The sequence below is a fragment of the Chamaea fasciata genome, unplaced genomic scaffold (assembly GCF_029207755.1).
Source record: "Chamaea fasciata isolate MVZ Bird 193981 ecotype frontalis unplaced genomic scaffold, bChaFas1.0.hap1 SCAF_5, whole genome shotgun sequence".
NCBI classification, from domain to species: Eukaryota; Metazoa; Chordata; class Aves; order Passeriformes; family Sylviidae; genus Chamaea; species Chamaea fasciata.
The window spans coordinates 69,174,684-69,188,173 of record NW_027094090.1 but is presented as its reverse complement, the minus strand read 5'-3'; the positions used below and the strand labels follow the sequence as shown (position 1 = coordinate 69,188,173).

General features: G+C 41.2%; 1 protein-coding gene across 4 annotated transcripts in view; it reads left to right on the top strand.

Moving 5' to 3' along the window:
- FBLN1 (fibulin 1) overlaps nt 1-13,490 on the top strand; it is a 71,025-nt gene that overhangs the window by 39,545 nt on the left and 17,990 nt on the right. For 3 of the 4 annotated variants that reach the window (XM_066184333.1, XM_066184335.1, XM_066184334.1), the window contains exons 15-16: nt 10,821-10,963; nt 12,782-12,913. In XM_066184333.1, the coding sequence (XP_066040430.1) occupies nt 10,821-10,963; nt 12,782-12,913 (275 nt within the window). Of the gene's footprint in view, nt 1-5,966; nt 6,378-10,820; nt 10,964-12,781; nt 12,914-13,490 lie in introns of those variants that run through there. The other variant, XM_066184336.1, reaches the window with a different exon arrangement.

Sequence of the window (13,490 nt, the reverse complement as noted above, 5' to 3'; positions counted from 1 at the left end):
GCACCTTTTTTACATCCAAACTACTTCACATCTTCTTGACTGAATCAGTTTTGCATACATACCCCAGCAGGGCTGACAGCCAGCATATCTTTGTTACGTTCTGCATGATAATGACACTAAATTGCTTTTTCACCCAGGCTCTAAAATCAAAGTAGTTGGCTTCTTATCACATCTAGTACAGATATCATTTTTTCTCTCCTTTTTATTTAAAGCACATTCCAGTTTCACCAACTTGGCACACCATAAGAAAGGCAACGTATTTTTCCATTCTCATCAAGCTGGCACCTCAGGAAATTTTTTTTATCCAGTTCCCCACTATCTTCTGTGGAACAGTGATAATTTAATAGACCTCAGTCCTGTAAATCCAAGTTTCTTTATTCTTATTTTTCCTTAAAATCCTTCTTTAAAGGCAACAGCACTCAGTGATCCAGAAGCTTCTTTACCCAATACCTGTAAAGCAGGGGTTTTTGCATGGTGGCTGTTGCAATGGTCATTGCTGTCAGGTGAAGTAATTGCAGTATCGTCCCAGGCTATGGGCTGAAACCTCAGGATGCTGTTTAGGTACTCTGAGCTCCACGAGGAAACAGTCTGTGTTATCTTCCCCAAAGACACCAACATGCCTGGCCTGTTCTAAATGGTGATGATTTTATTGAAGGCCTTATCTCTTCTGCTTAAATTCTGCTTTTTGTTTTTCATTGATCAGTCTATAGGCTTGGTATTTTTCCCAGAATAGATAAGATCTGCTGCTGCTCCTCATAATGGAACTTAACCTGCTGCACTGCCTTGCCAAACCGTTTTTATTTTCAAATTGCATAACAATTAACTTCTCTTTATATGGCATTGAAGTCTAACACTTGTAATATTTAAGCCAAGAAAAATAGTAGAAAAGATAAAGAAGCATTTATGGCAACATGTCAGACGTGTGCTGCATTGAGCCAAATGGGGAACTATTTGTATTTTCTAGACATGTCTGCATATTATAAAGGTTGCCTGGTGCTTATCATTATTAGGATGTGTTTTTAACTCCTTAAAATTTTGCCAAAACGTAACCAATGGCTGAAATTTTTACATGCCAGGTGTCTGAGTCAAGCTCAAGTTTTGGCAAATTTCAGCCAGAGCAGTTCACCCATTTTCAAGAACAAGTGTAGAGAGGAACTGGTTTGTGTGTTTTAAAGACATTTTGGTGATTTAAAAAATAAAAAAAAATTAACAGTTTGCTGTTTTGGTATGGAGCAGAAATCCGAAATTTGCTAGGAAATTGCTTTTGTGCTTTTTGTCATCCTTACCAAAATCCTCTGAAACTTTTGAAATTATGAACTTTGTAAAATTGCACTCAGCCTTTTTTTTCCCCATCAATCTTAGGAAATTAAGAGCTTGATGGGTAAACTTAATCCACTCCTCTATGCCAAAATAGGCTCAGATGTACCTGGAATCTTTCTGAGAGTTCTTTATTTAACTTTTGCTTCTAGTCCTTGAATGATAAGGATTTCATAGCCTAAGTAGCAATGTGTTTGGCTACCTGCCTCACTGCAATTTAATTCTTCCTATCAGCAGAGAGGTCTTCATCTTCCAGCAACAAAGAGTTCACTCCTGATTTAGTGGTCCTGAGCTTCTTATTGCGCTTCAAAGCAGTCTGAGACATGCAGGTCTAACTCCACAGACTGTCTGAGCCTGCTCTCATGTAAAGCCACAGGAGAGGAGCCCAGTCTGTCTGTCCTGGGCCAGGTACTGCCTGCCTGGACAGCCCCAACTCCATGGATAAGCAAGCTGTTTCTAGCATGGGTGAGAGAGGAGCCAACTTGGTAAGGAAAAAAAAAGCATACTTTGAGATAAGGAGGCTGAATGTAGAGAGGGAAGGACCTGAAGGTATGTCAAGGTGAGGAGAGTGAGTCTGGGGGATGCTTCAGGGGTAGCAGGTAAAACAGGGTAAAACGAGAGAGAAAAGAGACAACCACAGGGGTCAGGACTTCATGGTCAAGGGTGATTGATTCCAGGGAACTCGTGACAGGACAAGAGGACATCAGGAAGAATTTCTGCACTGAAATGGTTGTCAGGCATTGGAAGAGGCTGCCCAGGGATGTGGTGGAGTCCCCATTCCTGGAGGTGTCCAAGGAATGCCTGGACATGGCACTCAGTGCTCTGGTCTGGGTGACGAGGTGGGCTTAGTCACGGCTAGACCCAATGGTCTTGGAGGTATTTTCCATCCTTAATGATCCTATGGTTCTGTTCCAAATTTGGATGAGGCCCATCAGAGGAAGGAATAATTTGGGTTGGCCAGAAAAGATCCTGAGGGGAAGGACTGTGCTTCGGGTCTAGGGCTGTGAGGTGGAAACTGAGAGAACTAAGTGTCAGCCAGGAGAAAATGGAGCAAGAAGAGGAGGATTGCCACTGGTTTAGTAGACAATCCTGATGCCAAATATTTGAGCAAGCAGCAAGGGCCATAGGCTAGGAAAGGGGATAGGAAAAAGAAATTAAATTAGGAAAGACAGATGAAGGAGACAAGGATAGAATGTAAAGGCTCAGTGCTGAGGACAAAGACAATATAGTTCTGTCTCCTCTACTGCTTGGAATGTCCTAGAGACTTTCCATCTTCAGACAGGAGGAGCATACAGAGTGCTTGTCCATCCTCACTACTGCTCTGCTGTATCCTGTTTTCCCTCCTGAAGCAGGGCTCCAGATTCTCCCCTGGTTAAGAATTGTCTGTGAAGACCAACCATCAGTTGGTTTCATTCCCTTAAAGTTCTGGTCTGTTTAAGACAAAAACCACCTTCCCTGCACAGTTGATCATTAGCATCAGTGTCCATGATGTGGAGGCAGCTCACTTGGACCTCATGGTGTGGTGCAACCTGCTGAAAAGAGGTGCACACACAAAAGATGATAACATGAGCAAGAGCCTTTGCAGCTGAATATATTCTAGGAGGCCTGGAAGACTGCTACAGCTCTGGAAGTCTACAGCATAGAATGTATAATGAGGGTGTAGTTCACTAATAAAACTTGGTTAGTTGTTCAGCACGTTGAGTTGGTTTCCCTGTAGGAAGTAAATCATAAAGCCATACATCTTGCTAATGAAAAGTTCATTTTCCTTCAGCATATGAGGAATTGTTGCATACCACTCAACTCCTTTGAGCACAGTGAAGTGAAAACCTGACTCAGAAATTAACATGAGGGAAGGCGCAAAATATTCTTCTCCTTGTTTTTCTGCTACAAAATGTTGTATTGATTATTTACAAATGGAATCCCTCTAGTTCTGGTAGTTTTCTTTTATCAGTGTTTGGTACATGAAATTGAAACTGGGGGCAATTCTTTGAAACCAATATTTCAGCCACATAAATAGGCATAGAACAGAGTAGAAATAGAACAGAGTAGAAAGTGAGCTAAAACTACTGGGTTCAAATTCAGGAGTAAGCATTTAGCAGCAGCATACACTTACTTTCGTAGCCCATGCACCTGATTTCAGAGTTTTGCAAAGACATACACAACTGGCCCTGGGCTCTGGGCTGGTTTTCTCTGGTAGTCTCCTCAGCACACCCCTCTCCTGCTGGGCCCCTGGGCTCTGCCCCATGGCTCACAGCGTGGTGGCAGGACACAGGAGTTCTGCAGGCAGCTCACCTGTCCCAAGGAGCCACAGAGCTGGGCAGCACCCAGGGCTTCTCCCTCCTTCAGCAGCTTGTGTTCCCCCACCATGTGATTTCCTGCTGCCCACTGAAGGTCTAGAGAGTGCACTGGGGTTGAAATGCTCTTTGCTTCTTGCCTTTGGGGTGTGTGACCCCAGAACGAACTCTGGTTCTTGAAAGCAGCAATATTTGCTATCTCTCCTTTGTGGTTATTTGATGGAACAATTACTGCACATTAACTGAACCTACAGTGCAATGTGCAGTGTATACCACGAAAACATGAGGTAAAAGATGATGAATTTTGAATAATTTTAGCTCCTAGCTGCAGGCACATCTATCTTCACAAATAACTTTCTGAATCAACAGAACGTCCTTTCTCAAGTCTTCTAAAGCTGGAAGCTTTGGGTTTCTGTTCTCTTAAAAGATTCTGGCCATAATTTAAAAATGCATTTTACTTTTATAAAATAATAAGGGAGAGCATCTTTATGAGCCTGTAAGTGCTCATAAGCCTGTACATGCTTCTAAGAAGTTGTGCTTGAAGAAAACACTTCCAACTAAGGAATTAACTGTCTCAACTTGCTCCGTGATTTCAGCAAAACCAAGTAGCCTCATGATTTCAACAACATCAATAATATTCATTAATAACTCCTTAGTGGAGTTATTAATGACGTTTCAGAAAAGAATGCAGAGCTCTCCATACCTGAAAATACTTCAAGAGTATCCACACCTAATTAGCTGGCCATCCTGTGAGGACTTGTGCGTGATCTTTAAACACATAAAATTAAGAATGCATTCAAATCTTCAAAGAATTGCTTCAAAGAACCACTTATGTTTGCAAGTAGTATTAAAAGAAAACATGCAACATATTAATTGAAGAACTGAGGGTACTTTTAATTAGTCTTCTTGAAAGTGCTGGTTTTGCATATAATGAGAAGTTCCTGGAATTCAGATCACTGTGTCTTGGCAACAAAGTGGGGCTTGCTTATGAACCACAGTTCTCTTGGTAGCAGATACTGCTGATGGGAGCTCAAACTCATGTCAAAATAAAGTAATGAGATGAACACTCAGATTTACTTGAGATAGTAAGAAACAAACCATGCTTTTATGCTGGACCATTTCTTGGTAAAGAAAGAAATTGTTTAGGTTCCAAAACTTCCTGTGGACCAAATACTGCTTGGAGTGGAGAGACTCTTGCACGTAATTTAATGGATTTTTAGTTTTGCACGAGGCAAGTTTGCAGCTAAATGCTCAACCTGATCATGATGATATTTTGCAAAGTCATCATCCAGCTGAGATCATTGTTGTCTACCTTTGCCTCCACACACCTGCTTTAAAGGATGTTTGGACACCTATGTGGTGATTCGGGCATATCTTTAATCTGAAATGCATACAAACTAATCCAGTATGCAATCCTTTACACACTTCTCAAACCCACCAGATACCATGGCATGTCGGATCTTCATTAGTGTGCTAGTAAACTGTAACACTCTTAAATGGCAGTGACTTGGATGCCCATAGCTGTCTACCATATTTTCTGGACAAAGTTCACTCCTCTCTGAAACAGAATACATGAAGATTGTGACTGCTAATTGTACAGGTTTGTTGTTCCCTGCCAGCTTGTATGGGTGATCTCATGCTAGTGCTCTGGATTTTTCACTGTGACACAGTGCAAAGGGAATGAAAGAACAGAGGGCAAAATCCTCTCTCACCAGGGTTGTTCCCATGACTTAGGGCTATGTAAGTGGGGACTGAATGTGTAGGACACATGCTGGAGACATCAGGCCATTGGATCTTGTTTTCAGGGCTTGCCTAGATGGGTGTTAGACTGACTGTGGCTCTGATAGTGCAGAGGAATAGTGTGCCACATCAGCAGGAAATGGTTCATCTTCAGCGACCAACTCTTTGGACATTCAGAAGTATTCTGAGTTTTCAGAATACTGAAAGACAGCTCCCTAACCACTTAGAATCTCTTCCTTTATTGAACATATGTTGAACCAGCAAAAGAATAAAACATGGAGGGGAAAAAAGTGCCAGCGTTCTCCCTAGGAGATCTTGGCTGACGTAGATGAAAATAAACTCTCACCCCCGCTGAGGTGCCAGACTTGATCCATCTGTGCATGCAGAGCAACACTTCTGACAATGGCAACGCTTCTCCCAAAGCTCCAACTGCAGGCAAGTTCATCCTTACTGAATTCATATCCCTTTGCAATATGAGTGAGGTGCCAGGCTGAAGAATGGATACAGGATGCAAGTCAGCCTGTCTTTTCCCACCCCCACTGCCCTTGCTCTCCCTCCCACTCGCTAAATGTGCGCTAATCTTCCTCTTGTCTTGTGTTCTCACTTTTCTTGCAGTCGCTGTGAGCGCTTGCCTTGTAATGAAAATAAGGAGTGCCAGAGCCTGCCTCTGAGAATAACCTACTATCACCTCTCTTTTCCTACCAACATCCAAGTACCCACCGACATTTTCCGCATGGGCCCTTCCAATGCTGTCCCTGGGGATAAAATTCAGCTGTCCATCATCAGCGGGAACCAGGAGGGGTTTTTCACCACAAAAAAAGTGAACAACCACAGTGGCCTTGTGGTCATGCAGCGTCAAATCACAGAGCCCAGAGACCTTCTTCTGACAATTCAAATGCGACTTTCCCGCCACGGAACTGTCAACACATTTATTGCCAAACTTTTTATCTTTGTTTCTGCACAGCTTTGATCCCTAACTTACAGTCATCATTGGCTGCTCTTTCTCTTCCAAGAGTAGCTTTTCCCCCCCCGATTTTAATAAAGTTTTAGTTCATCTGTTGCATGCTGCACTTGCATTTTATTTGCCATCATCACTACAGTTTTCCACTTTACCCTAAAATTTAACATCTTAATTCGTGGAGATTCTTCTGTGTACTCTGCATCATAGTACAAAGCAGAAGTTGATGTCTAAGAGTTCGTTACCTGAACATACTGAAGACTGAAAGCTTTTAATTTACTTCACATAGCAGGGGAGTCATCTGATCATACACAGTTCCATTTGTTTAGGTCTAAATTTTCCAAAGGAAATAGGCACATATTTTGTACTGTCTCAACTGAGACATATCTAGAAAATTTCCTCAGTTATGCAGCAAATAGTGTGCCTTTTCTGAAAAATCTGTTAAAAGGGCATCACTTGGACCCTGAGGACCCCTGAGGTGCCCCAGCACATGGGTCAGTATAAAAGTGTGCAGCCAGATTCTCAGGCTGTCCTATTTATTTTTGCTCTCCTGTATCCCGTGGGCTAATGCTGATTTCCACCAGGTACAGATCCTAGTTCTACCTTCTACGGATGGCACAAATCTAATCTCCTCTAAAGAACATTTATTTGAGAGATATCTCATCTTTCTTCCTGTGGAATTTTTGCTGAATGGAAAAACTAATGACAGCGGAACAGCAATCAACTTCGTAACAACATTCAGCTAATAGCAGAGAGCTCCTTTCTGTTTCACGAGCTATATCCTGAAACATTCCCATTTACAGGAACATTTGAAAAAGGTATTTGATTTGTCTCATAGCTTTCAGACTTTTGTCTCTAGCTTTCATATTAAAGCTGATAAATTTTGACCAGTAAAGACTTTATCCACAACTGCCATCACACTAAACCATAAGTGCCCTGAAAACTCAGTCAGAATTCCAACATCTAAATCTTTCTTCCTTTACTCTGACTTTCTCTGTTTACTTCTAGGCCATCAAGAACAATGTAGACAATACAACTGGAATTTCTTTGGAATTCTTTTGTTTTCTGAGCTGGAAGAGGATTTATTTATTACACATAGTCCTTGTGTTGATAAATATTAAAAGCTCAGTCCCAGTGATTTTATCCAAAAATTAATGTTCTACACTACCGTGGGCTCAGTTATCTCCGCTGCTCATTACACAGGAGAACAGCCATTCTACAGAAGAACAGGGAATAATCCATGTGAATGCACCCATAGAAAAAATACCTCACCATGCAAGTGCTGCCAGCACAGTCAGGGTACAAGGGTAGAAACTGGGAACCTCCTAAACCGAGATCATGCGCCTTAATCACCTGAGCACAAGGAATTACTCCATTAGCTGGGAGCTGCAAGCTCTCAGGCTCATCATCAGCCTGGATCAGTGCATGATCACAGCACTCTGCCAGAGTATTTCATGTTCCCCGAGGCAAAGTTCATCCCAGCTGGCTGACAGGAGCTTCAGTCTCATGAGGAATGCCAGTGTTTAATAAGCCTGTTGGCACTTCGTTATAAAGCTGCCAGAAGTTGCCAGTGGGGGGAGAGTCCCAGGTTTAAACACTGAGAGCAAAGCCCGTGCTGCTTGAGCTAATGGGGTTTATTACTACCACAGAAGATGCTTATCTGTAAATACCCTCTGGCTACCAGTTCCTTATGAGGCCATAATGAAGTAGGATAAATATTCAAAAATAAACTTCAGTTTTGCAAACATTAATTTTTTTTTTTTTTTTTGGCAGGAAAAGAGGGGAGTTTGAGAACTTGGCCCTCAGCGTTGTAAAATGCTGCCACATTAATTGTATTTAGCAAGGAATTCAAGAGCACAAAGCTCACGTTCCCCTGTGATGCTTGAATGCGTCAGTGTCACTGGGACTTTCAGGAGCACGTATGTAATTACATAGTGCTATTTATATTTTCCAAATGAAAATGAAATCACAGCTCCTGGTCCAACGAACTTACTGACTGAATCTAACAGACAGTACAAAAAAGAATCATACCAGGACCCTAGAAGAATGAAAAAAATTATATTCGGGAAATAATCAGAGCAGCAGAGCTGTTTCTTAACTTTCTTCTCTTTAAACTAAAATGCCCAGGGGGAAGACAATCTCCAAAGCTGTAATTTGTGCTAAAGGCAGAAAACTTGAAGGAAAGTACAAATGAAAAAGTTCTCAGCAATGAGGAAGAAACTTTTGTCAGTCACAGTGCCCACTGTAGGAGAACATGAGCAAAAAGGAAAACATCAGCTCATCAGAAGATGAAATGCAAAGACGACGTGTAAGGATAAAATTATAAAGTATTATGAGAACACAGCATATCATTTATAGCAAATATCAGAATTTGAAATAGATGTTAGTTATCAAAGAAGTTACTTCAGTTTGGAGATGTCCAAAAGATGAAGCAACGAGAGAACAAAGTGTTATCAACTGCACTTTGGATATGCTGGCATGAGGCAATTAGCAGGGATAGCAAAAGAAAGGAGATCAGAGAGCGAGTATAATGAAAGAACAAATTCCAGTTCAGCAGTGTGGAGAGAGCATGCAAATAAAAACAAAGTTAATGGGATTTGTAAAGGGGAGAGATAAAAGGTGCAAAGAAATAGAGTTGGCACAGACATTTATGTGTCACACGTGTGGTTATGAGCTGGATGGATCTAGAAACTCGGTTTAGATGAGAACTAACACAAATCATTTGTGATCATTGAGATCTTCTGATCTGTACCAAAGTCAGGTCAGAAGTTTTATTCCACAGGTGAGAATCCCAAGTGTAAGTGTTACTTAGGACTTCATCTTACACAAAATTATGGCTTTATTGGCTAAGTATTTCATCAATATTTGTATTTTCCTTTTGTTCCAGCTGAAGTTGAGAGTAAAGCTCTCTTTAATTCCCAGAAAAAACCAAAAGGAGACCACTACTGAATGCCTGAGGCACTCCCACCACAATGCTTTTTGCATACAAATTCTACTGTCTAAATACAGCTGTGTAATTTAGGATGTTACATGTGTTCGAACACTCCTTCATCAGTAATAGTGTCCCAAAATAAGTTATGCAAGCTACTGTTTTTAAGTGAGGTGCCTAGCACATGACAAGATTTCGTACACAGATAACGGTGGGAAGTAAAAGGTCTCTTCTGGCCTGTATCTCCTGGCCAGTCTCAAAGCAACAAGTGCAGGGTGTGAATACCAAGCTCAGCTGGTGTTTATTAACTCAGCTCTGTTGCCTCCCCGTGGACTGTGCCAGTTCATGTCTGTTGAAGAATGAGTTCCTTGATGTTGGTTCGTGTTTTCCCCTTATTTAACTTCATACAGTATCAGCATGTTTGGCCTAATTTTCTTGGGTGGGCAGAGGTGGGAACATGTAATAAGAAGTTACTGAAATATTGATTATAAATAGAGCCATAAAGTTCCTTTGAACATATGAGGAAAGGTGGCTTGTAGGTGTGGACTGGGAAAACGCATTTTGAAAAGAGCAAGAATCATTTGGTTTAGAGGTATCTAGCAAACTAAGTCTTCTTTTTTTTTTTTTTTTTTTTTTTTTCTGTTTCCCTTTAACTCAGTAAATTTTTCTCACTTTTAATCTTTTAATTCTCCCCCTCCTCTGACACTGCAGTATTTTCTTTTTCCACTTAGAAATATGTAGAAATGGGCAGGTCAAAGTTGAGATCGTTTGTGGGGCTTAGTCACATTTTAAGTCCCAGCACAGCCCTTTCATCTCTCATGAACACAGAGTGGGCATTGTGTGAAGTTCTTGAACTGTAAGTGACTTTAAATTCACTCTAGTGGGCAAGGGTGAGAAGTCATTTAACTTTTAATAGACTTTCAAGGCCGAATGAGCAGCTGGTTGAGATGGAATATGAAATGACCCTTACCATTTCCCCAAACTCAGAACTCAACCTTTGAGGTTTTAAATAGTGTGGTTAAGTTTTGTCCTCCCTTAGTTTCCATTCCTCTCTGTTTTCTCAGTTCTTTCAGATGGAAAGGGAGGGTATGAAAAAAAGACTTAAAAGAGGTTCTTCTGGCCCTTGCTACACCAAAACCCGTGAAAGTTGGCCCTTTACATATTTATGCCAGGTTTCTAAAATAGAAACAATTCTGTCTGCTTCATATGACTGAATAAAAAAGGCTTGTGCAAGAAAAAGTGGCTCCACTGAAATGGCTGAGACCAGGCCAGCTGAGGGTGTGGGTGTCATTGTTTCGTCCTGTTTGTCCTTGGAACGGGACATTACATGGCATCTTGGGCACTACAGTTCTTGTTTTCACATGCCTGGCTTGAAGAAATGTGTTTGAGGGGGTTTTGACTGCAACTCTGAGCCAAACCAAGTTCTTCAGGGGTCCCGAAGTTCTCATGATCTGCGTTTGTCTAAGTTTTTGAGGTGAAGAATCAACACTTACATCAACTACAGTTTCTAGCTCCCTAGATTGCAAAACACCAAGTATTTAATATTCAGTCTATATCTGAATCTCTTTTTGGTTTCTCTTAGTGTCAGACTAGAAAAGACAGATACCATCCGTTGCATTAAGTCTTGTCGACCAAATGATGTCAGCTGTCTGCTGGATCCAGTCCACACAATTTCCCACACTGTCATTTCACTGCCCACGTTCAGAGAATTTACAAGACCTGAAGGTAAGTGGTTTGTTCCTTTTTCCATTTAATAGACTACAGCATATAAAACCTCCACCAGAAATCCTTGCCTAAAGCCAGACTCGCTACCAGTGCAGTAAATGTTTGCATAGCTCCAAATTATAGTTTACTATTCATTTAATTAAAACCTTCGATATCCAGGAGTTTTAATTTTAGGGAGGAAAGAAAGTCATCCTGAGCTCTAACTCATACTGCCTCCCAGTCTAAGGAAATATTGACTCTGAATTCCCATGTACCACATTTACTCACACGATAGCCATACACCCTGTGACATTTTTTCTTCCCTTGTTTGCAGGTTTTGCTGTAGGAACCAGGTACTAAATATATTTCTCTCATCTGTCTATGACCAGTTGTTTGCTACTGACAGGTGACTTGTTCCAAGAATAAAAAGCTTATATGCAGACATTAATCACAAAATAAATATAATAAATATATGATTACTGGCTGATTTTTGACCTATGAAAAAAGTGTTGTTTGTTATAGATTAAAGGGAAGGAAATTCCAAGAACTGAGCAGAAAGTTTTTAAGACAAGAATTTCAAAAAGCACCTAACTGAGTGGCCATCCTCTTAAGTTCCTGTGAGTTCTTAAGTCCTGAAGTTTCAGACTCACTTTCCACTCACTTTCTTAGCTCACATAAAAAATAAAAACTTACAGATAAAGAGCCAGGTTTTACTCCTTGCCATTTGTTTGGATTTTCTGGCAATGCATCCATCAGTGGGATGACTGCCTGCAGCCCTGCTGCTCTCAGCATCTTACTGAGTGGCACAGAGAAAAGGGTATGGAGGTAAGAAAGGCTATTTTGGAGGGGTTTCTAAGGGCCCTAAATCCCCATTTCTGATGTACCCAAAATCTCAGCCTTGCTGTTTCAGAAAATTGTCCTAAATTAAAGCCAAAGCTGATTCTTCCTCTCTGCACCAGGCAGGAGTGGGGAAAAAACCATCCCAGTCCTTGCCCGGACAGGAACAATTTAACCACCGATGTAGAGCTCGTGTAGGTTCTGTCAGGCCTTGGCTGGCCTTGCTTCACAGGGAATGCAGGAATGCCCCATGGCCACTTTTGCTCCCATACACACCCCTTCAGCTTCACCAGGTGTACTGGCAGCAGAGCTAAGGATTTGGCCCAGGATGCTTCCCAAACCTCATTAGTCCATCCCCATGTTTTAATACAAAGAGATGAGACCTAGTGATCTGAGATTGCTACTGAAGCTCAGAAGACGTAAGCTGTAATTCAGTGCATGGCCTCAGGTGAATTCTTACAGCTCCAAGTCTAGTTTCATCATCTGTAGAGTGAGGATAAGAATGAGAGTAATAATACCTCCATCCCTCACAAGGGACTTGAAAATTGTCTCACTTTTATTTTGAAACATAAACACCTCCTCCAGTGCTCCTAAAGGACTCTTTAATTTGTAACTGCCATGGGGAATTAGAGTGGAGAAGTTTATCTGTTTGGTCCCTTCCTCAGCCCAGCCTGTAGATCCTTGGTGTTGTCCTCTTTGGGTACATGCTGGAAAACTGATTGACTTCTTAAGAGAAATCTTTCTGGATTTTAAAAGTAAGAGCGTTTTGGCTTCAAGGGTCCTTGGATGGTGGAAATAGGAGGAGAAAACAAATCTATCCAAATCCTTGCTTCCCTTAGATCTTCTGCCTTTCGTGTTTAAAGGACAAACCGGGAGTGATAAGGGAGGGGAATGTCTTCCGCCAACTTTGAGGACAAGTCATTTTGGATCAAATTCTGTTTGATTCTTCAGTGATGTTTTCAAATACTTGTCAGTGCATTCTGTGATGCTCTTTACTTGCAGAGATTATTTTTCTTCGTGCCATCACACCTACATATCCGGCCAACCAGGCAGATATCATATTTGACATTACAGAAGGAAATTTAAGAGATTCATTTGATATCATCAAGCGTTACATGGATGGTATGACAGTGGGTGAGTAGTGTTTTCTGCCTACTTTCTTCTTTCAACTGTACTGTAGGACAAGGTCAAATAAATTAATTCAAGTAATTAATTCCTCCCTTGATTTTCCAGACAGTGTTGAGTTCAAATTCGTCAGTCCAATATGTGTAATTTGAACTAATGTCACAGTCAATTTTTTATTGAAAATACCAGAGGCCTATTCTTTAATTTGAGAAGTATTGCAACATTTTTTCAGAACTGGGTCTAACTAAAAATGCAAATGGCTTAGTTTTAAAATGATGAGGGACCTAATGTAAACAGGAGCAAATGGCAAATGACTTTAAGGTGGAGGGCAGGAGCAGGTCCCAGCTGATGTGTTGCTCAGCCCAATGGGAGTTGCTCAGGCAGTGGCATTCCCATGACAGGTATTAAAAAGTAGTATCTGATTGCTCTTTATTAATGTTTATTTATGAAAATGAAGGACTACTCTTCCCAGTGAACACTTGTGCTTTGGTATGTGAACGTGCAGATTCTGCTCAGGTTCATACATGTGCTTCAGCAGGACTTGTCCCGAGGAAAAGAAAAACCACTGCAGCTTTCATATGGAGGG